At 44.3% G+C, this 22506-nt stretch overlaps 1 protein-coding gene across 5 annotated transcripts in view; it reads left to right on the top strand.

Annotated features, from left to right (window-relative positions):
* Positions 1-1676: 1676 nt before the first annotated feature.
* GABRG2 (gamma-aminobutyric acid type A receptor subunit gamma2) overlaps positions 1677-22506 on the top strand; it is a 671791-nt gene continuing 650961 nt past the window's right edge. For 2 of the 5 annotated variants that reach the window (XM_069199363.1, XM_069199365.1), the window contains exon 1: positions 1749-2277. In XM_069199363.1, coding sequence (XP_069055464.1) covers positions 2180-2277 — 98 coding nt within the window. In that variant the 5' untranslated portion in view covers positions 1749-2179. Of the gene's footprint in view, positions 2278-22506 lie in introns of all 5 variants that reach the window. The other 3 variants (XM_069199364.1, XM_069199366.1, XM_069199367.1) reach the window with 3 other exon arrangements.

Below are 22506 nucleotides of genomic sequence, written 5' to 3'. Positions count from 1 at the left end.
TGTAGCATAGATGGGGGCATACATGCATGTAGAGCAATACAAAGTAAACATAAGCAAATGTGTGTGCACGTGTGTACTCGAAGTTCCAAAGAATGTGGCTAGATAGAGAGATAGATAGAGAGATAGATAGATCTCGGTGGGTGGATGGTTGGATGGATGGATGAGAAAAATTGACTACAGTAGTATTTATTCAAGGTCACAAACCAATAATGTATGTCATCACCTACACTCTTACTAAAAATGCAGTTTATGAGCAATGCTAAGTATGGTTTAATTGAAGAACAAAAGCAAGCGAGCAGTATCTTGCGTGAGATTTGAACTTCAGACATCCTTTCCAGTATGTGGAAACCATAGCCAAGTTTTAATCTTGGTATATTTTCAATCCCATGGATATAAGAAATAGGCTAATTATGTGGTTTTCCTTTGGCTCATTATTTACCCCCAATTTCATTTAGGGATAGGGTTTTGTGCAATGTCATGTCACTCTACTTTAAGAGACTTTACTTGATCTGGCATTTTATACAACCCTAGGCATAGTTCCTGCTTTGTTATGTCCCCTTGTCATGAATTATCTGGGGTTTGGTGCTTTGTGTGACCAAAACTACTTAACCATACGCTAGCATCAAATTGCAGCAAAACAATACTTTTGCTCAAGAAAATTGAAAATACTCGTTTGTTCTGCTTTGTAACACATAGCACATCTTAGTGGTGCATGATGCTCACACTAAAACTTAATATTTTCGGCCATATTTTGATTACTTAACCAGAACCCTAAGATGTCGTTATTGAAATAAACTGAATATTGTCCATTGTGCTTTTGTTTCCATTACATGCACAAAACCTCTTATGTTTAAGCTTACAAATAGTTCAAATCCAAAAGTCACAGGAATTTCAATATTTCTCTGAACTATGGGGCATTTTCAGGCCTGCACTGGAAACCAAACGCAACCCTGGTGAAAATATTCAGCCCAGCTGTACACTTCAGGAGGCCATGGCTAATTTGGGACATGGTGGATTTCATGCTTAAGTGTCATGGATGTTTAGGCATCATGGAAGAACGCCCACCTCTGTGTATTTTCTGTTTTTGAGTATATATGTATAATGTCTTCAAATACATGTCTGTGTGTAAATATTTATATTAATATAGATAGATAGATAGATAGATAGATAGATAGATAGATAGATAGATAGATAGATAGATAGATAGATAGATAGATAGATTTCATGGTTGGCTTATTGAATGGATGTCCTTCCAGTTCTGAAAGCCACCTCCTAAGTTACATCTCTCTGGCAGAATGAGAGAGTGGCAGAATAGCGAGTCCAGCCCTGAAAATATTTAACTGTTTGTCTGTGGATGTGCGAGTAAATACATATCTGTAGGTGCATATTTAAATAGATTTAGACAGGTCTTTCAAAACACATCCGTGTATATACTTATAGACATATATATGCATATATAGATACACCTCTATACATACATTTTAATGTGTATACTGCACCTAAATATGTACACATCCACACACATTAATGTACATCCACATACATATTTGCATTAATTAAATATGCTATTTTTTCCAACAATCAAACTGACGACGAGATTCCTCAGTAAAACGAAAGCTCCCTAAACAAGCTATTTTCAAGGCAGTCACCTATTTTTCAAAAGCCAGCCTCTCGTCACTAATCATGCTGCCAGTCCCCTTTTGGAGCTGGGCCAGTGCTACACCAATATGCAGCCTGATCTATGTTTTAATCAAAGGGTGAGCTGACACACCACTCATGTCTTAATCTGAGCCTCAGCAACGTGCATCCCCTCCACTTTGACCTCGCAGTTAATCTGCATTCATGCAGAAGCTCCTGTTTCTCTCCCTGGCAGATTTTTCCTGCGTGTGTTTTCCTCGTGTCTGCATTTTATTCCTCCCCTTTATTCCTCCCTCCTCTTGCTCGTGGATGCTCCTCGAGTGGTCCGGTAGCGGTGCCTCGTCTGAGCTGAGTCTGAGCATCTCGACGTTTGATCTAGAGAGAGGGGCGCCTGCGAGGAACGGATGCCTGCCCCTTGAATATTAATCCAGGCACCATGCAGCAGCATCACAGCCGCTGTACCTAGTGAGGGAGGGAGGGGGACTGCTTCACCGGCAACAAAGGAGGAAGAGGAAGGGGTGTGTGTGGGGCCGAAAGAAAGATGAGGAGTCCTCCAAAACGGAGCACTCTTTTGACGGATCTGGCGTTTTTCAGCACGATGATCCTGCGGGCTCTGCTGCTCCTCTCCCTCGTCCATTGGTAAGAGCATCTCTGCATCCTAATGTCGCTTTCGTGGGGGGAAGGGCGGAGGGGGTCTGCAGCCTTGCAGAAGGGGAAAAGGGGTGATGAGCAGCTGTGTTGACATGCAGGGGTTTAAATCTGGGTAGTGGCGATCTGTTATGTGGCAAATTGCTTCCATGTATATAGCAGGGCAGTGGGGAAACGATGCACTGTGTACAATTGACTGACCCTGGCAGATGTGCTGCTGTGTTGGCTGTACAGATATGTGGTCCATGACTGCCGATAGCGCCGGATACGGGGAGGAAGAGGTCACATCAGCAATGATAAGGCTTCATTTTGTGATGTGGTTCGCCCTGTACCACTCCGTTATGGTAATATTGTGACTGCACTCCTCCATCCCAAAACCCTCTCTCTGTAGGTACTCCTGTAGGATATCCAGCGCACTGGTATTATTGCAATCTTAAGCATTGATATGAGGAAAACTCGGGATTTCAGCACCAAGAAAAGCGATTTCATTTCAGTCAAAGCTGTGAACAATACTGTCGCTAAATGGAATTTGTTTAAGTATGACCACTGAGAGCACGGCCCGTATGCAGTGTCAATTAAATCGTGTACGTGTGTATATGTTTGCAACTGTGTGTCTGGGTCGTGTATAGTCCCTGTATGTATTCATATATGAGGGGAGGGGGATTTGTGGACATACGCCTTACTCGTCTCATTGCAAATTTCGGTCTACACATACAAACAGTGTTTACAGGAACAGTAAACAAGCACATTCATAATGTTCAAAGATGGAAGGTGTCTTACTGTGTCTATAGCCTGTGTGCACGATGTGGTGTGTATATGTGAAGGGATATGAATACTTTCACTGCAGTGATAATATTTATGCTGAAACATTCATTTTGGCACAGTATGTGAGACGTGCTGTAAACAGAGTTTTATGTATGGACGTGCCGCAATACCAACTTTGGAGTTAGGCCACTTTTTTGCGTAGGCCAAATGTGTCCCAAATGTACACTACCTCTGTGGTCACTAATGCATCTAGCTAAAAAGCTCGATTTCCTTCTGCATTCTTTATGTTTTTGGCCAGCCAATAAAATAGATCAGTTGTTGACTCACCCAGCCTCTACCACACTGTCATGGTCTGTCCTAGTGAAGGAAAGGCCAACGCTCAGGTTTCACAATACTGTCTCACAAGCTCTTTACAACCGTTTCTGGAATTCCTTGAGTGGGAACACGTGCTTATACAGGCAGCGACTTTAGCCAGAATTCCAGTACTCCCCCAGGCCCAACCCATCATAATGTTATATTTAGAGACAGCCTCTGGAAATATCTGTGTTAGACATGCAGAGAGGGGATAGGGCACTTAAGAATGGCGAATTTGTCACAATGTCTTTCTCCCCCCACCCCAATGATAAAAATGTTGATCAGTGGACCTGCGGGGTCTAATGAGAATGACGCCATTCACGTATCAGCACCCTGAACAATGTGTACCTTATAAGGCACCATCTTGTCAATAAAGGAGTAGCACACGTGATGGATTGGATATGTTTCCAAATTCATATTGGCTTTGCGAGATGGCACCCACAGATGTTTCAGTTGCCTTTCTGTATTCGTGAAAATGCAATGCATCTATATGGTCATTTTTGCACCTTACTTATGTGGTTCAGTAAAATTATCAACCCACAGCTTCTCTGAAAATCACGTTCGCCTGATTTCACTTTGAAAACGCAGATCTTTTACTCAACAATTTTGAATACACCCTGGAACAAGACCCAGCCATGTGCGATGAAAGAGCCATTCAAGATGGCAGCCCCCGTCTACTTCAGTTTGTAGTGCTGGAAGCTGCCGGGTCAATAAGTATCTTTTGTTTAAAAAAACCTGAAAGGAATTTGCATTTGAAATGCAGTAAACACTGCCAGCGCTGATTCAGGATGAAGTGCCCACTGAGTGTTAATCACCCTGACACACGGACTTCTCTGTAAACAGCACTGTAATGTGTGTGACAGCATCCTTGTTTTTTTTTTTTTTTTTTTTTCCCGGAGTCCGGAACCTACAACAAATAGCTCGAGTTCTCTGTGTTTGTAAAGGCAAAAAGGATGTACACTAATTTTCGTTTATCTGAGCTTATGTTTTTTTAAGAGTAAATCACTCAGTTCTAAGCAGCAGAGAAGTCAATGCAGAAAACTTTCTGGCAAGTTCAGATGTTTCCAGTGAAACAATGAGATATGTTGTGTGTCTAATCAGGTCGAAATGTTTGGTTACAGTGACCCTCTCCAGAGTCTATAAAGAGACAAGGTCAGCGCTATACTGAAATCCTGAAATTAACAAATAAAACCACAAACAAATACACGCTAAAATAAATACATTAATGAAAATGTTTCTTCGTGGTGAACGGCTGCTCATGAAAATGTAAGACAATTAACTATTGAAGGACTAAATTTAAACTGTATTTTTGATTTATTTAGGTTCATCTGTATATAGGTGCTAAACGTTGAACTCAGACACAGAGCGAATCGGGGTGGTGTTAAGAACCCTTACGAACTTTAACAGGTCTATTTCCTGTGTGGTAACAAGAACATCTGTTCCATAACGTAACAGTTGTACTTAGGCTAGTGGATTGCCTGCGTGTTTTGGAAGGCAGACCTCAGATGTCTGTTTGTCTGGCAGGATTGAAAGATCTTCACCGTGTGTCACGCCGTGGTGCCATAAGTGCAGAAATCAGTGCAAGATAGGCATTTTATCCAAATGTGAAATGGGTGTTTGACATTTAGGAGCGGTGTTCTCAGTACAATGTAGAAAATACTAAAAAGCAGTTCTCAAAGCAAGATGTTTAGTTTAACCAAAACCAGTGGTCAGTGTAGGTTGCACAACATGCTGAAATACAGTAAGACATTTTGTTTAGTCAGGCGGAGGGACAGGGTCATGGTACGCATCTCACAGTTTGGGGTGTGTGAGCTTTTGGAGTAGTTTGGTGGTGAGGTTTGCGTTAAGGGACTAGCGCGCACGTCTTAGCGTGTGGGGTGCTTCTGGGAAGGCCTCAGATGCTGATGGGAGGTTGGGCAATAGGGAAATTAATCAGTTGCCAGACTAGGCCCAAACAAGGTTAAGCAGGAGTTTTTTTTAACAGGAAATGTAAATTAATCTAGGTCTGACACAAGAGCTTGCTGGTTTGGTAAGAACAGCTATCTTTCATTTTACTATGTTTATAGTATTTTGGATATCTAAAAATTCAGTGACTGACCGTTCTCAGAGAGTACTGTTAAACCAGTTCTAGTCAGATGTTTTCTCCCTACCTTGTGCTGTGCCACAAGGTTCCTCTCTGAGCTTGACACTTTTTAACTTGTATGTGTCTTCTTTTGCAGCCTCTGTCTAGGCTTTTGGGCTGAACATATTTTCATATGAAGACAATACCTAAATCATTGTGTCGATCCTTAGGAATTTAAGTGACATTGCATACAACTACTTTCAATGTATGTCAGCAGTGGCTGCTTGGATGGAATATAATTTCGTTAAGCTCAACGGGGAGAAAATTGAGGTGTTACTTTTTGGCATGCAAACCTCAATCTGGAACAATAGCTGGTGGTCAGATTCCCTAGATGCTCCCCCAATGCCCAGTGAGAAGGCAAAACCTTTGGGGTTATTTTGGATACTGAGCTATCCTTGAGAAGCCAGGCCAATCGCATGGTGGCAACATGCTTCTGGATCATTAGGAAGCTTAAGAAAATCTTACAATTTCTCTCTAAAGCAGCACAGGAACAGGTTGTGGTAGCCTTAGTCATGTCCAGATTAGACTACTGTAACTCTCTGTAGCTGGAGTTCACCTCTGGTACTTTAGCAAAATTGCACATAGTACAGAATGGCCTGCCCAGAGCAGTGCTGGATATTCCTAAGTGCCAGTATGCCACTGCGGGGTTGGGCGAGTTGCACTGGCTTCCTGTCAGAAAACACATCATGTTTAAGGCCTTTTTCTTTGTGCATAAGGCACGCTACCATCGTAGTCCTACTGGAATTAAGGATATGTTTCATAATTATATTCCAGGCAGAAATCTCAGCTCAGGCCATCACAATTTGGGCTCTATACTTAGAGTTCATAAGAAGAGATGGGGAGACAAAGCCTTCTCAGTTGTACCGGGCAGACGTTTGAATGCATGCCCCAGGTCCCTGACTGCAATTGCTGAAAACTTTTCTTTTAGAAAGGCACTCAAGACTTGGCTTTACACCCTAAAGGTTTTCCTGATCTAGTTTTGGTATGGTTTGGTATGGTTTGCGACCATCTGACACCGACGGTCAACCTTAAACTGTAGCAGCCAGAATTTTCAATGCACTCCCCAAGTCCCTGACTGCGATTGCCGAACACTTTTCTTTTAGAAATGCACTTAAGACTTGGCTTTACATCCAGTAGATTTTCCTGATCTAGTTTTGGTATGGTTTGGTATGGTTTGGGACCGTCTGTCACCGGCGGTTGGTCTTAACTATAGTGCCTTGATGCCCTTGGGTAATTGTGGCACTTTACAACTTTTAAATCAAATTAAATCAAATCAGTTTGACTTAAATGAACCATCAGAAGAATTTAATAGTTCCCTTATAACCGCACTGTTGAATCTGTATGTTAAAGTGGCTGAACAAGTACAATGTCCACGTTGCTGTCATTCCATTGCTTTTACATAGTGCTCCGACAAAATTAATGGTTTATAAGGGAGATGGTTAGTCTGGAAAAAGCTGTCATTTCCCCCACACTAAGTATGTTTCTACTTAACTAAACTGCTGCACTTTCAATTAATTTCAAATTATGAACTGACTTTCAGATTGGTGGTCTAGTAGAACAATCCACCACAAAGGGCACTGGGTGGAAATACTTGGAGGGTCAAACCTAATTTTGGGAAGCAATAAGCATATATCAGATTTTGGTATTTTTAGTGTGGGGCAGAAATGTGAAATCTGCAAAAAAAAATGGTGTCTGTCTCATTTGTCCAGCTTGTAGTTTCCCCACCTTGTTTAGAGGTAGGACAAACGTTGCATATCTGATGATGTAGTCAGATCCCTTCTCTAGCACTGGGCCATGGCTCACAGGACATTGGAAGGCCCATCTTAACTATCGCGAATACTCAGGCACCCAAAATTGTTTCTACTGTTCCGGTGAAGAAAGACAATCAATGCCCCACCATATGCTGGCAGAAATTAGTAGTTGTCTTTGCACATTATGAAAAATAGCAGCTGATATTGGAGTGTGGGGCATGCTGCAAAGATTGTTTTCACCGAAAATGTTTGTTTCATGTAGGAGGTAGCCCTTTTGTGAAAACACTTTTGTGATGGTGGGTTTTACATAAATGTGAAGGTGTGTGGTGTATGATGGAGTCTGTGCCTCTGAAAATCCAGTGGGTTGATGGCTGCTGGACTGACACACTGTAAATACGTCCTTGTTGTGCTTTGGGTGAATAGGCCTGCATTTTATAGATGTGATCTTCCAAGTAAATGGTGCCTTTGCCCAAGAAATGTTTTGGTTTTTCAGTGTGTATCGTAACCCGTTTCTGTATAGAGTGTGAATATATTGAGCAGCCTGACCGCAATATATATACGCTCTGGACTTTTACCAAAATGGTCTTTAGCCACGTTATGTTTCAGCAAATACAACTCTTTGATGTTCTCTTTCTGTATCTCAATCCATCTCCTATTGCCAATAACTTGTATTTTCGTTGCAATGGTTACCACTCTTGCCTTCAAATGTAAATTATAGTTATGTTGAAATAGGGTGAACGCATTTTATTCTGGGTACCGCCTATACACAATTGAAAGCCCTATTTTTCCTGGTGTTTATGAAACACACAAACCTTTTAAAAAAAGAAAAAAATATCCTGCGCAATGGGGTAGGTGTTCTTTGCAGTATAGGATGTGGGAATATTATTGTGGGGAAAGGTATATTGTAATACTTTTTAGGGGATAGGAAAGCATTGTACGGAAAACTATAGAAGATATTTTCCAAGGCCTCGGACCTCCTTTATACTTAAGTGAGTGGCTGGCCGTCAGCCAAAGTGTCATAGGTGATTCCCTCCACCCTTCTGTCTGGACTAACATCTCCCATATTAAGAGATCTCAATGGCCCTGCAGAGTTCTCTGTACCTTCTGAGTAGTTGTAATCACGGCAACTCCGCTGGAGGCAGATTTGATTCTTTGGTGACCGTCCATCATGTATCAGGTGGCCCCTCATCAAATGTTTTTGTTTTTCAAAAACAAACTTACGAAGTGGGAGTTTGTTTTTGAAAAGAAAAAAAATGACCATAGCACCCTTGGGATTTCTCCAAGTATGAGGGGTCATATTTCTCTTTTTCAGTTTGGGACTGCCAAGATACATCAGACCGTCTGCTTTGACAGGACAAGCAAAAAAATGCATCTATTTCATCTGTCCCAACTTAGGTAGGCCACCAGGATAGGGATCTCGACAGCAGAGCCAGCTTGGTCAATACTGTTGGAAACAAGATGATCTAGCTGATTCACTTAGAGCCAGGGACTGTCATTTTGATAGACTTGGTACCTGTCACGTTGTGGTGGGTTATCTGTCTGCCAAACTCTAAACCGGGTCCTCTATTTTTGAGAAGATGTTTAGATCTCAAAGACACTTCATATCACAGAGCTATTTCTATACTGACTTAGGAGCTTAGCTCAATTGCTATTGTGGAAATCAGGTTATAGCATAGGTAGAAATCATACAATTTTTGGTGTGCTATGTAATTTCTATGCCATTTGGATACTCAAAAATTTACTTTTATTGCATATGTTGTGTACACACATGGACAAGTTCACAATTAACAATTCAACAAGCTGTGTCTTGAACATCTGAATCACTCAGCAAGAGTCAGATCTAGCTGGAAAAATACTAACTGTAAGAGGTTTCTGCAAGCCATTTCCTAGGTCACCATTTGATGGCCAAGCTCCAATATTCAAGATAGATCACTGATATTTTACTACAGAATCAGGGACATTCTGGTTAGTACACATCAGTAGAAAAAAAGGCAGCTTTCAAGGTCCAATTGACCTTTGAGGTAAAGTGCACTTGGGCAGTGTAGTTTTCCATAGGTGTCAGTAAAACTTGCAGTGACACTTTCGGTAACAACCAGTGTACAAATAAGAATTGCTCTGCACAACTATTTCAAAATGAAATTTTGCACCAGTTCTTTGTTGCACATTTTGGTTCAAAACTGACATACGAGTGCCTGGCACCGGTGCAAAATTCCATAGCACCGATGCAAAGTTGTGCAACACTAATACAATGTACATAATGTGACCCTGATTTGTTTTATTTATGCAGTTTTTGTTTCAATCGGTGTCTTCTTGGTGAAGCGCACCAGGGACAAGGAAAACGTAGTGTAGAAAGGTATCCCTCCATAGTCCACAAAAATACAAATGTACACTGTACTTTGGAATGTCACCTTTTAGCAAGGTACAGCAGATGCCTCCAAGTGACCAACCCCACTTTTTGTGAGCAAATCACTCAGGAATTGGTACAAATCCATTTAAACTGAACATAAATAAAGACTATACTTGAGAATACATATGATACTTGATTACAGTTATAATAATAACACAGTACTGAAGGCTGGTTAACTGTTTCCACAACTGGTTGACAAGCCGTGGGCTAATGACTTCCTGTTTTCAGGCACTTTAATCAGAGACGGTCTGTTTTTTCGGCTCTCTAACCCTTCACCAAGTCAAAAATAAAGACAAACCCTCTGATCCTTCCAGAAAACCACAAGAGGGACCTGCTGATAGTGACAACTATGGCTCACACTTGGTTGCAGAAAGAAGGAAAAGCCCTGAAAAGTACCCCCCTCCCCCCACCACACAGTGTTGAACCTGAACTCAAGGCTTTCATTTTGCTTGATGCCTGAAATGCAACAATCACTATGAATTAATAGTTTGCCACCATAGTGGCAATGTCAGCATGTCACACTAAAGGCTGCTATGACGAGCCTGTGCAGCGTGAGCTGAACCCCCATACATACTAATAAGTTCATTGTATGATTACTTAAAATCTTTACAATACCATCAAAATACCAACACAATTTTTATGATAAGAACTGATTAAAATGTTGCAGTAGTTCACTCTAGATGTGAGACCTAAGGTCGCCAAGATGGGATAGCCTGTCCATTTTCAAAGTGCCACGTGCCACAAGTCAAAGAAAAAAACAAAGTACTTTCTACGAAGATTAAAACATGGAGGACTGGAGTCCAGAAAACCTAGAGTACCTCGTGGCATAAACCAAAAGTCAATGCAGGTACGGGATGCGGTGTTTAAGAGACAGTACAAGATTTGTACTTGTACGTTCAAGGAGTAGCAAAAAAGCCATGAAGATGCAACAATAGCCAACATGAAATATTGGGTCTCCAAGCAAAAACGCAGCATAAAAACAATGCATCACTGGAGGTTTAAAACACATCAGAATGAGCCGTTCAGATGAAGTTAGAAAACAGGCATGATTTTCAAATGCAAGTGCAAAAACCCACCTGCATGCAATAATTGCAAGCATGCCGTGTGGGGTCTCCATGCAAAAGAAGCAGCATGAAAAACAATGGACCACTGGTGGCTTGAAACACGTTGGACGTGAACCGTTTAAGTGAACTTAATAAAAAGGCATGATTTTCAAAGCGTAAGCCCACAAGGCCGCCTGGATGCAATAATTGCAAGTAGTAAGGGGTCTCCAGGCAAAAGAAGCAGCAAGAAAAACAATGGAACAATGGTGGTTTGAAACATCACAAAAGTGAACTCTTCAAGTGAAGTTAATAAACAAGCATGATCTTCAAAGTGTAAGGTGCTAAGTTGTCAAGCCATGGCCAGTGACTCAAGAGAGTAAGGTCTACAGAGAGAAACAGACAGCATTACACACAAAGATGCAAGAAATCTAAAGTGACATGTAGAAACAAGAGTGTTTGCAGATAAGCATATCTTACAGCATACAAGATCCCAAATTGTCAAACCGTATACAGTAGCTCAAAACAATGGACCCTTGCACAATATGCTGTACCAAAAAACCAACATAGTTTGTAGACAGGCATGCTTTTCAAAGTGCAAAGCGCAAAATTGTCCAGTTGTATCAAACCTATGTTCTAGCAACTCCCTACTTAAGTTCAAGTAATGTCCTTGACGTAAACCTTTCCAATCTGTGTTAGTTCCATTGGGATCTCAGATGAAAAGATGTGTGTCACTGCCTCTTTTGCTGTTTTTAACTAGTGATACAGGAAAATTGACCTTAGGTAAACTCTCATCTGAAGACGCAATGGTAGGCAGCAACATATTTTGGGCCATATTTATACTCCGTTTGCGCCGAAATTGCGTCGTTTTTTTTGACGCAATTTCGACGCAAAACTAACGCCAACTAACGCCATATTTATACTATGGCGTTAGAGGCGAATAGCGCCAAAGTTCCCGGAATGTGCGTCATTTTTTAGCGTGAACCCCTTCCTTGCGTTAATGATATGCAAGGGAGGCGTTCCCGTCTAAAAAATGACTCCCAGGCCTTTACGTGGTATTTATACTCCCGGGCAAAAGAGACGCCCGGGAGTTGGCGTGGCTAAAAACGGCGCATTTGCGCCGCTTTTTAACGCCTGGGTCAGGCATGGCGTTAAGGGACAAGTGGGCTCAAAATGAGCCCAGAGTGCCCTCCCCTGCCCCCAGGGACCCCCCCTGCCACCCTTGCCCACCCCAGGAGGACACCCAAGGCTGGAGGGACCCACCCCAGGGACATTCAGGTAAGTTCAGGTAAGTATTTTTTTTTTTTTTTTTAATAATATTTTGTGGCATAGGGGGGCCTGATTTGTGCCCCCCTACATGCCACTATGCCCAATGACCATGCCCAGGGGACAGAAGTCCCCTGGGCATGGCCATTGGGCAAGGGGGCATGACTCCTATCTTTACAATGATAGGAGTCATGTTGATGGGGGATGGGCGTCGTTAAAAAATGGCGCAAGTCGGGTTAAGACGATTTTTTCGACGTAACCTGACTTGCCCCATTTTAAGACGCCCATGCGCCATTTTCCCCCTACGCCGGCGCTGTCTGGTCTACGTGGTTTTTTCCCACGCAAACCAGGCAGCGCCGGTCTGATTGCGCCGTCTAACGCCATTCCATAAATACGGCGCCCGCATGGCGCTTCAGAATGGCGTTAGACGGCGCAAAACTTTTTGACGCTAAACTGCGTTAGCGCAGTTTAGCGTCAAAAAGTATAAATATGGGCCTTTGTGCGCAACGACTTCTGAGAAATATGAGACCAGCCTGCACTGCCTTTGAACTGGTGAATGATTTTTCCAGTGGGTCCTGTATTCCCATACAGGCAGCGTCAGGAGCCTGGTCAGCAGAATATTCCTTAGAGCTTGTCTTCCCATGGCTGCTCTCAGATATTCCTGGCAAGTAGTAGCTTCATGTGATTTATCGAGCCCATTTGTTCCTGAGATGTTTTTAGTTTTGTTGATATCCTGTTCCCTTGATTTGAGTTTACTCCGTTCTTTTAAGGTTCTTTTTAAATGCTGTGGAATTACGACTAGGTCAGTTAGGCACTCTTTGGTCAAATTCAGTGTGTCTATCGCGCTGCCAAGATGCCTTGACCAGTTGCTCTTTTTTTCCTGGAATATCACACGTAAGGCATATTTCATGGAATCAGAGTGCACTCTGACCACTTAATGTAAATATTTAATTAGATTCTTTTTACACTCAGTATCCATTTTGACTAATCCAAACTTTAATCGAATCAGAGCGCACCTGGCTGATTTTGGGAAGACCACATTTTCCTGAATGCATTTGTATCGCAGAGCTCTAGTGTCTCTGTGAGCATGCTAGGAAATGCCCGATCTCTGTAGCTTATGGTGGGTAGCAATTTGGCCCGTGTTACTATTGGGATCCCCTCGGCTGTAGAACTCTGTAGATCATAATAGAGTTGTCTTTTTCTTCTAGGGCCTTTACGTGCAAAATGGATTTTCCAGTGTGTGACTCCCGGACACTGAGATAATTGTATGTGCACATCATGCTTATGCTTCAGGGGCCCAATTGCCATTTCAGCTGATGCTTCTTAGTTCTTTGGCCCCAATTTTCTTTTTTTGTTTTGTTTTGCACCATATTTAAGCAGGAGGTTGTTAGTGTTATACTAATGAAGTACGCCCAGGGCCCTCTTCATGCCAATTCGAGTCTGGTCCAATACCACCAACTTATCCACATACTGAATGATATGTAATTTGGCGTGACCTAGTTTCAGTGAGAAATTATTTCATTTTCAAATTTTTGCACCTAAGTCAGATGTGTATAGATTGAAAAAGTTGGTTGCAATGATGCATCCCTGCTTAAGACCTTTATTTATGTATATTTTTACAGTAGCGTGGGTTTGAGTTATCTTGATTCGGACCCAGGAGTCTGTCTACAGAGCTGCAATAGCAGCCAGGAGTTGCCTCTATATTCCTCAATCTGAGAATTTGGCCCAAAGTATGTTCCTGTCAATTCCATCAAATGCAGCTCTGTAATCAATAAAAAAAGGCACAGAGCAGGGTCGTAGATTTTTCAGTGGCCTTGGCCCAAAGGTAGAAGGGAGCTATCACATTGTCTGTTGTTGAGGCATTCGGTCTGAACCCCAACTGATAGCATGTGATGATGCTATTGTCATGAATCCATTTCTCCAGCTCATGGAAAAACACATTTGCAAAGGTTTTTCCATCTACATCTTATAGAGCTTTTAGCCTGTAATTTTCAGGTGAGTTGTTGACCCCTGTTTTATGAAGTAGGTGCAGAATGGAGCCTTTCCTTGATTTCAGAATGGCAGAAAGCAGAAACACCAAGATGGAGAAAGATCCTGCCTCTTAGGGCTGCATGTAGCTTTGTTATTGATGCTCTACACGGCATGGCTTATGCCGTAGAGCTGGCGGAGTGAAAGTTGATTTCCAACTTAAGTATTGGACTTTAGACACCTGGCCCCATTTAACTCTTTTTTAATAATGGTCCAACATTGGAGGGTAGCAATAGGCCAATCGGCTTATGGCTCCGGTTGCTAGACTTGGCATCCTTGGCGTGGTCTCCCCTAACTTTTTACCTCTGTTTCCCAGGTTGTTGATGTGTGCTGGACTTTGTTTTTACTGTTTGTGTTACTCTGGGCACTTTACCACTGCTATCCAGTGTTAAAGTGCAAGTGCTCCTATGAAAAATGTATGTGTAATAGGCTTTCTATGATTGGCATATTTGATTTACTAGTAGGTCCCTAGAACAGTGCAATAGAGGTGCCCAGGCCTGTATATCAAATGCTACTAGTGGGCCTGCTGCACTAGTTGTGCCACCCACATAAGTAGCCCTGTAAACATGCCTCAGACCTGCCACTGCAGTGTCTGTTTGTGCAGTTTTAAACTGTCAATTCAACTTCACAAGTGTACCCACTTGTCAGGCCTAAACCTTCCTTTTTATACATGTATGGCACGCCTTAATAAGGCCCTAGGTAGCCCCATGGGCAGAGTGCAGTGTATGTAAAAGGTGGGACATGTACTTATGTGTTTTACATGTCCTAACTGTGAAATACTGTCAAATTCGGTTTTCAATGTTGCAAGGCCTGTCTCTCTTATAGGTTAACATGGGAGCTGCCTTTAAATATTATTTAATCACAGATTCCCTTTGGGAGCAGATGGAAATGTGGAGTTTGGTGTCTCCGAACTCACAATTTAAAAATACATATTTTAGTGAGGTTGGTGTTTGAAAATGCCACTTTTAGAAAGTAGGCATTTTCTTGCTTAAAACATTCTGTGACTCTGCCTGTTTGTGGAGTCCCTAACTGGGTCAGTTTGACAGTTGGGCTGTTTGCAACTCACTCTAGACAGTGGCACAAAGGGAGCTAGGGTGTAGCCTCCATATCCTGATGAGCCATACGGTGGTACATACAGATTTACCACCATAATAGTAATTTTTCAATCCATTACCAGGTTCAAGAGCCTGGACCTTCAATCAATCAATCAATCATATTTATACAGCGCGCTACTCACCCGTGAGGGTCTCAAGGCGCTAGGGTGGGTGTCACTGCTGCTCGAAGAGCCAGGTCTTGAGCTGCCTCCGGAAGGTGAGGTGGTCCTGGGTGGTCCTGAGGTGGGCGGGGAGGGAATTCCACGTCTTGGCTGCCAGGTAGGAGAAGGATTTTCCACCTGCAGTGGTTCGGCGGATGTGAGGGACGGCGGCAAGAGCGAGGCTGGTGGATCGAAGTTGACGGGTGGGCGTGTAGAAGGTGAGGCGACGGTTGAGGTATTCGGGGCCCTTGTTGTGGAGGGCTTTGTGTGCGTGGGTGAGGAGCCTGAAGGTGATCCTTTTGTTGACGGGTAGCCAGTGCAGGTGTCTCCGGTGGGCGGAGATGTGGCTGTGGCGGGGTACGTCGAGGATGAGGCGTGCAGAGGCGTTTTGTATTCGCTGAAGACGTTTCTGAAGTTTTACGGTGATTCCTGCATATAGGGTGTTTCCGTAGTCCAGGTGGCTTGTGACGAGGGCGTGGGTCACAGTTTTTCTGTTGTCTGCGGGGATCCAGCAGAAGATCTTTCGGAGCATGCGGAGTGTGAGGAAGCAAGAGGACGAGACGGCGTTGACTTGCTTGGTCATGGTGAGAAGGGGGTCCAGGGTGAATCCGAGGTTGCGTGCGTGGTCTGAGGGGGTAGGTGCGGTGCCCAGGGCCGTGGGCAACCAGGAGTCATCCCAGGCGGACGGGGAGTTTCTGAGGATGAGGACTTCCGTCTTGTCTGAGTTCAGCTTCAGGCGGCTGAGTTTCATCCATTCTGCGACGTCTTTCATTCCATCCTGCAGGTTGGTTTTGGCGGTGGCTGGGTCTTTGGTGAGGGAGAGTATCAGCTGGGTGTCGTCGGCGTAGGAGATGATGTTGATGTTGTGTTTGCGTTCGATGTCGGCGAGGGGGCTCATGTAGACATTGAAGAGAGCAGGGCTGAGCGAGGAGCCTTGAGGGACGCCGCAGATGATCTCGGTGGGATCCGAGCGGAAAGGCGGGAGGTAGACTCCTTGGGAGCAGTCAGAGAGAAAAGAGGCGATCCAGTCCAGGGCCTGTCCTTGGATACCGATGGAGCGGAGCCGGGTTATTAGGGTGCGGTGGCAGGCGGTGTCGAAGGCAGCCGAGAGGTCGAGGACGATGAGGGCGGCTGTTTCTCCGTTGTCCAGCAGGGTTCGGATGTCGTTGGTGATTGCGATGAGGGCGCTTTCCGTGCTGTGGTTGGACCGAAATCCGGATTGGGAGGGGTCGAGCAGGTTGTTGTCTTCGAGGAAGTTAGTCAGTTGTTTGTTGACGGCCTTCTCGATGACCTTGGCCGGGAAGGGGAGGAGCGAGATGGGGCGGAAGTTCTTCAGGTCGCTGGGGTCTGCCGTGGGTTTCTTCAGGAGACCTTGCAGGTAGAGTTCCTCAGCTCCTTCACTTTTCCCTGCAGGTCCAGTTTCACATAGGTGCAGAGACCACCCATAGGTCTCCCAAACAGACTTTTTTTCGGGGCTACTGTGTGAGTTATGTGGTTCCAATGGTATGGAGGTAGGTGCAGTGGTCCACGTTTTTTTGCAGGCATAGTATGCTACCTGATTGCAGGTATTCCAGAGTACTTTTGTTGCCAAGCAAGGAGTTTAACCCTTGCACATTCAAGCTTATTATTTTAATAGTAGTTCTAAGTGCATTTCCGATGTTCCCACTACTTCTAGAAGTTTGGCAGCCCCTTGGTTGTGAGAGCAGCCAGCAGCCAGACCTAATCGGACTGTTCAATGTAGAAGATTTTAGCATGTACTGTTGGTGCGCCAGTGGTAAAGCTGCCCCCTGTGTCACTTAGTGGAGGAACTGTGACTTTTTTCTTCCCCTAATTGTGGTATAGGTTGCTTCATTACTCTCAATATACTACTTGCAACCTTGCATTGCACTGGGATAATTTGCCTCTTTGCCAAAGTATGGGGGTATTGTTCCATCACTAGTTCATTAATGAGTATTCCCTACTCCTTGACTTGCTTACTTTTTGCAATTAGCTTTTTTGGCATCTACAGTATCGGTCAACTCTGTTAGTGTGGATTCTCTATGACTAATCCAAGAATAGTTTTAACTTTTTATTGATTTGAGGTGTGCTGATGTAAGGTAAGAGAGTGGAGGTATTTTATTCAGGAGTTGTAAGATGTAGGCCCTGTTTTGAGAAACCCAGGGCCCCCTTGACTTAAATTGCAGAGCAAAGATCAGTGCTGCTGGTGTTGATGCCTGTGGATGTTCCTCTTTATATTTGTCAACATTAAGGTGTGGGAAAAGAATGTAGTCATCTTTTATTCTATTAACATTGGACCACAAGTGGTGTAGACTGGTTTCCCGTTACATCTCTGCCGTCCTTGTTGGATTGCTTTGTTGCATGTCGATTTGATGTTCTGCTACCTTCCTAACTGTTTGTCAGTCATTTGCCTGGTATTTCTTGTACTGCTCATTGGGGGCTTCCTTATAGGGGGCTCTAGATCCCTGATGCAGCTCCACCATCCAAGTTGTATTGCCCCATTGTTTATCAGTTTGATTTTCCAGTTCCGAAAGCCTAGTCATTTTCTATTGTGCCTTATTCGCCTAGGGTTTCCCCTGTTGTTCATTGAGTGTTTCAATATGGGAAAGGCTTGGCTGCGCCAGAACACAGCCTCTGTTGTTAGAGTCCACAGTCTGTGAGCAAGTACTTGGCTGAACATTAGGCCCCCTGTAGTATATGGTCTGGGTGCAGTTCTCCTTTTTTTGTTGTGCCTCTGGGGGTGGGGGTCAGTCCAGTCCTTATTGGTGGGAGGTGTCTTTCTGTAGCGTGTACATTTTTTTTATCGTGAAGAAGCTGTTTGGATGGTTTGTTTGTCACTGACTTTGGATGGAAGATCGGGTAGACCTTCAGTCCCTCCGACCTGCTGTTGTTGCCCTGCCCCCTGAGCCGCCATTAGATTCCTGATCAAGACAAAATGGAAAACACCTGAACACATTGAGTCTATAGTATGAAGGTGATGCCCCATGAAATCAAGGTCACAGACAACATTCATCTTTGTTATTATCTCAGTCAAAAACAAATATACTTTAACAGCATTCATTGACATCAATAGAACAGTTAATCATTTTACAAACAGAAATGCCTGATGTGGACTAGCCATTTAGGCACTGAAATAGATGCGCACAGTAATATTGTAAGCACCACTTTTGCAGGCCATGATGAATGTGTCCATTCATTCTGAGGTGGCCAATGCTTTAGATATATTCTATACAAATTAAAAAGGAGCTGGTGTCTGCCTTCTATAATGTTACCATCTTATCTCAAGGCCTACGGGGGTTGGATAAATGGGTAAATTAGTGAGTTCTTGGCGCTTGATCCTCTTGGTCTATCTATAGTGTGTAGCCCCATTGAAGCAGCTTGGTTTTCTATCAGCCTTAGGGAAAGTCGAAAGGTAGATAATTACTACTAATAATTCCAGGATATTGACATTTGGGTTTAGGAAGCCATTAAGCAAACTATTTGTGATCAACAGTCTGTCCCTAGAGAGTAAGCTGATTAGGATCATCTGGGGACGTGTTTCACAGCCTCAGGCCCTGGCCTGGAAAATGTCATCACCAGAAAAAGAGTAAAAAACAATTGACCCATGTCTTTGTCGACATTGCCTACTGTGATATCAAATGTGTAGTTTGGAGAGAAGGCAGGTTAAAGTCTGACACATTAATTTACTATGTAAACACCTTCATAATCACTACATGTGGCTCAGAAGCATGGGAACTCCAGCACTGACTGAGGCATTATAGTAGTTAAAACTATGGGCCAGATCTATGAAGAAAGCCGTCTGCAAATCGCAAATAGCGCTTTTTAAGAAATCGCTATTTCCAAGTCACAATATGCTATGTAACATATTTGCGATTCGGAATTAGCGATTGCTTAAAAATCGCTATTTGTGTTTTGCGAGGCCCAAATACAGAATCGGAATTTGCGAGAACTCAATTTGCGATTCAGTAATTGAAAATCGCAAATTGTGAGAACGCACACCTGGCAGAGCCTGATGACATCACAAGCAGGAAGTGAGTCATCCCAGGCAGTTTGCAGGTGCCACACCCAAAGGAGCACTGAGAGAGACACGGCCCAGCCACAGTGAGCAAGTCTGTGAACAAGGCAGGACTGCACATCACCATGGACACCTCTGCACAGGGAAAGGAGAAGGGAGAGAGGAAAAGGAAACTCAAGTTTAGTGAGCAGGAACTGGAGGTGCTCACTGAGGAGATGGTGAGGAGCCATGACCGTCTGTTTGGAAAGAGCTCACTCCAGGTCCCTGAGAGTGAAAAGCGCAGACTCTGGGCAGGCATTCAAACAAAAATCTGCGCTGTGGGAGTTGTGCAGCGCTCTGTGGAGGAGATCAAGAAGAGGTGGTACGACCTGCGTTCCCATGCCAAGGAGAGGGTGGCAAGAAGACTTCAGGAGGCAAGGAGCACAGGAGGCGGACCATCCAACGAGACACCCTCCACCCCGATGGAAGACCTGTTGGAGTCGACACTCCTCCCAGAAGCTGTCAGTGGGGTCACTGACATCGATACATCCGACACACCAAGCATCAGTAAAGGTAAGTGCAATATTGAAATGTAACCCTATATGTGTGTGTACAAATGCTCCGTAGAAATTAGCAAGTAGTGCAAAGCATTGTGATAAGTAGTCCATTCCACATCTTAGAAGCGGCACAACAATGCCTTATGGGAGTGGTAGTCCACAACCCAGAGCTGAAAGTACCACATAGAATGTAATTAAGTAGAGCGACACCCAGAAGAACACAACACCCACAACATAGTGATATGGTGTAACAGTACATTTATTACCATTGTGTAACCTTTGGTGATACATACATAACTGACATGCTGCACATTGTCGTTGCAGGGGGCCCAGGCCCAGCAGCATCTGCAGGTGCCGCTGTGGGGGGATACTGAAACTCACCCTGCACCTGACTCAAACACAAGTGAGTCACAGAATACAGCGCCTATCAGACGCAGGGCTAGGGCTGTACCGCTACCCGAATTGAGCCAGGACTCTGACGACATGCAAGATGACGGCGACACACCTTCCCCAGATGGCAGATGCACTGTTATGCAGGAGTCCCAGCCCCAGCGTAGTACAACACCCCGCAGGAGGCCTTCGTATGCAGGCGCACAGCATATGGAAGCAGGAGAGGAGCCATCAGTCTTCGGTGGCCTGGAATCTGCTATGTTGAAACAGCAGTGCCTGCAAAACAGGAAAATATCAGCTTTACAAAGGCAGATGCAGGCACACAATGCCAACATGGGGGGGGCTGCATCGGCAGTTGGAGTGCCTAAATTCCAACCTCACTAAACTGCATGAGGGACAGATCCAAGCTTCTGAGAACACCAGGGAGCTGACAATTGCAGTGAGGGAACTGTGCACAGAGCTGCGGCACGACAGAATCAGCCACCGCAAGCAGGAGAGGTGTTTTATGGACATGTTTGGTGGTTTCTGTTGCTCGGTCAATCGCCTCGCTACTTCAACAGCCCTCATATCGTGGTGTGCTGTGGCCGCACAGGTGGAGGCAGCGCACAGCAGTAGGGATGTGGCACAGGGACTGGTGCAGATCACTACTGTGCTGGACAATATGCTGGGTAACCGCTCCGCTACACCCAGTGAACTGGGACTAGGGGACATCTAGCCTCAGCAGCTTAGCAGTGCCCACCACTGATGCTAGGCATCGCAGTGCCAGGCACAGCACTGCCACTGAGGCCGACAACAGAGGTGCCAGTAAGGCCACTGTGCACTCCAGTAGCTTGAGTGGCCATAGAAAGTGACAGCAATGGCCACAGGGGACTGTTTTCTTATTGTGTGATACAGTAAACTGTGATTCAATAGTGAGATACTGTTATCTGCTTTTTTAAGACACAAATTATTTCATTTTTTCTGCTAGTGAAACATACGTTACCTGATGTTAAGGTAATAAATATTCTAACTACCAGTACACATGTCAGTGAAGTTGTGTTGTCATTACTTACATCTGAAATGGTTGTGCATGATGTCAGCACGCCTTTGCCTGCCCTCTGCTGCACTGGTCCTGTCTGCTGACTGTAGTGGGGGTATGGGATCATCATCCTCATCAGAGTCTGAATCAGATATTTCCACAGGTATGCCCCTGGTGGTAGCTATATTGTGCAAGATCGCACATGTTGCCACTATTCTACATGTTGTCTCTGGGCTGTACTGTAGTGCACCTCCACTTTTGTGGATGCACCTGAAGCGACTCTTCAGCAGGCCAAAGGTGCGCTCCACCACATTGCGGGTTGCCCTGTGTGCTGCATTGTATCTCCGTTCTGCTGGTGTTGTAGGATTGAGGTAGGGCGTCATCATCTAGGTGCGCACTACGTAGGCACTGTCTCCTGGAAGTCACAACGGCATCAATGCACCAGTGTACAGAGGGACAATACCTAGTAGATATCCTTCACCAAACTCCTCAGCTAGCAGTCTTATGTGAATGTCGCTGTGAAGAAAGACGTATGAATCATGTGTGCTCCCTGGGTACCTTTCCACGAGATCAGTTATGATGTTGGTGGAATTGCATATCACCTGTATATTCTTTGAATGTTGGTATTTACGGTTGCGGTACACATACTATGTGGCCGATGGTGGACAGATTGCAACATCTGTCCCATCTATGGCACCTAAGACATGGGGGAACTGTGCTATCTGGTTGAAATCTATTTTTGTCTGCTGTATTTCCTGTGGGGTGTGGGGGAATCTGATGTACTGGTGTATCTTACTCAGCATGGCGTTGATAAATGCATTGAAAAATCTAGAGAGGGCACTCTGTGATACTCCTCCAGCTGCTGCTCTGACCCCTTGATAGCTCCCTGAGGCGAGTAGGTGCAGGGAGCATAATACCTGCACATGGGTGGGTATGCTGTGAGTCCTATGTGTTGTGGGCTGTAGTAAGGGCTGCAGCTCAGCTATCAGGTCAAGTATCATGGCTGAGTTCAACCTGTACTTCTCATATATTTCCTCCTCAGTCTGGTTAAAAAGGGTAATGCGCACTCTGAAAATGCGCTCCTGTCTCCTCCTCCGTCTCCTCAAACCTGCCAGGATCCTCATTCTCCTCGCTATGACATAGAGTACAGCCATTGTGGAAAATAATCTGAGGCATTCTGGGCCTCTTTATGTAGGTTGCACCTGGTTACCACCTGGTTTCACTTAGTGGTATTTTGCATGTGCAAAAGGCCATTCTGTGAAAAATTTCAATTTGC

This window comes from Pleurodeles waltl, chromosome 7 (assembly GCF_031143425.1).
Source record: "Pleurodeles waltl isolate 20211129_DDA chromosome 7, aPleWal1.hap1.20221129, whole genome shotgun sequence".
NCBI classification, from domain to species: domain Eukaryota; kingdom Metazoa; phylum Chordata; class Amphibia; order Caudata; family Salamandridae; genus Pleurodeles; species Pleurodeles waltl.
The sequence above is the reverse complement of the archived record's forward strand: the minus strand, read 5'-3'. Positions and strand labels throughout refer to the sequence as shown.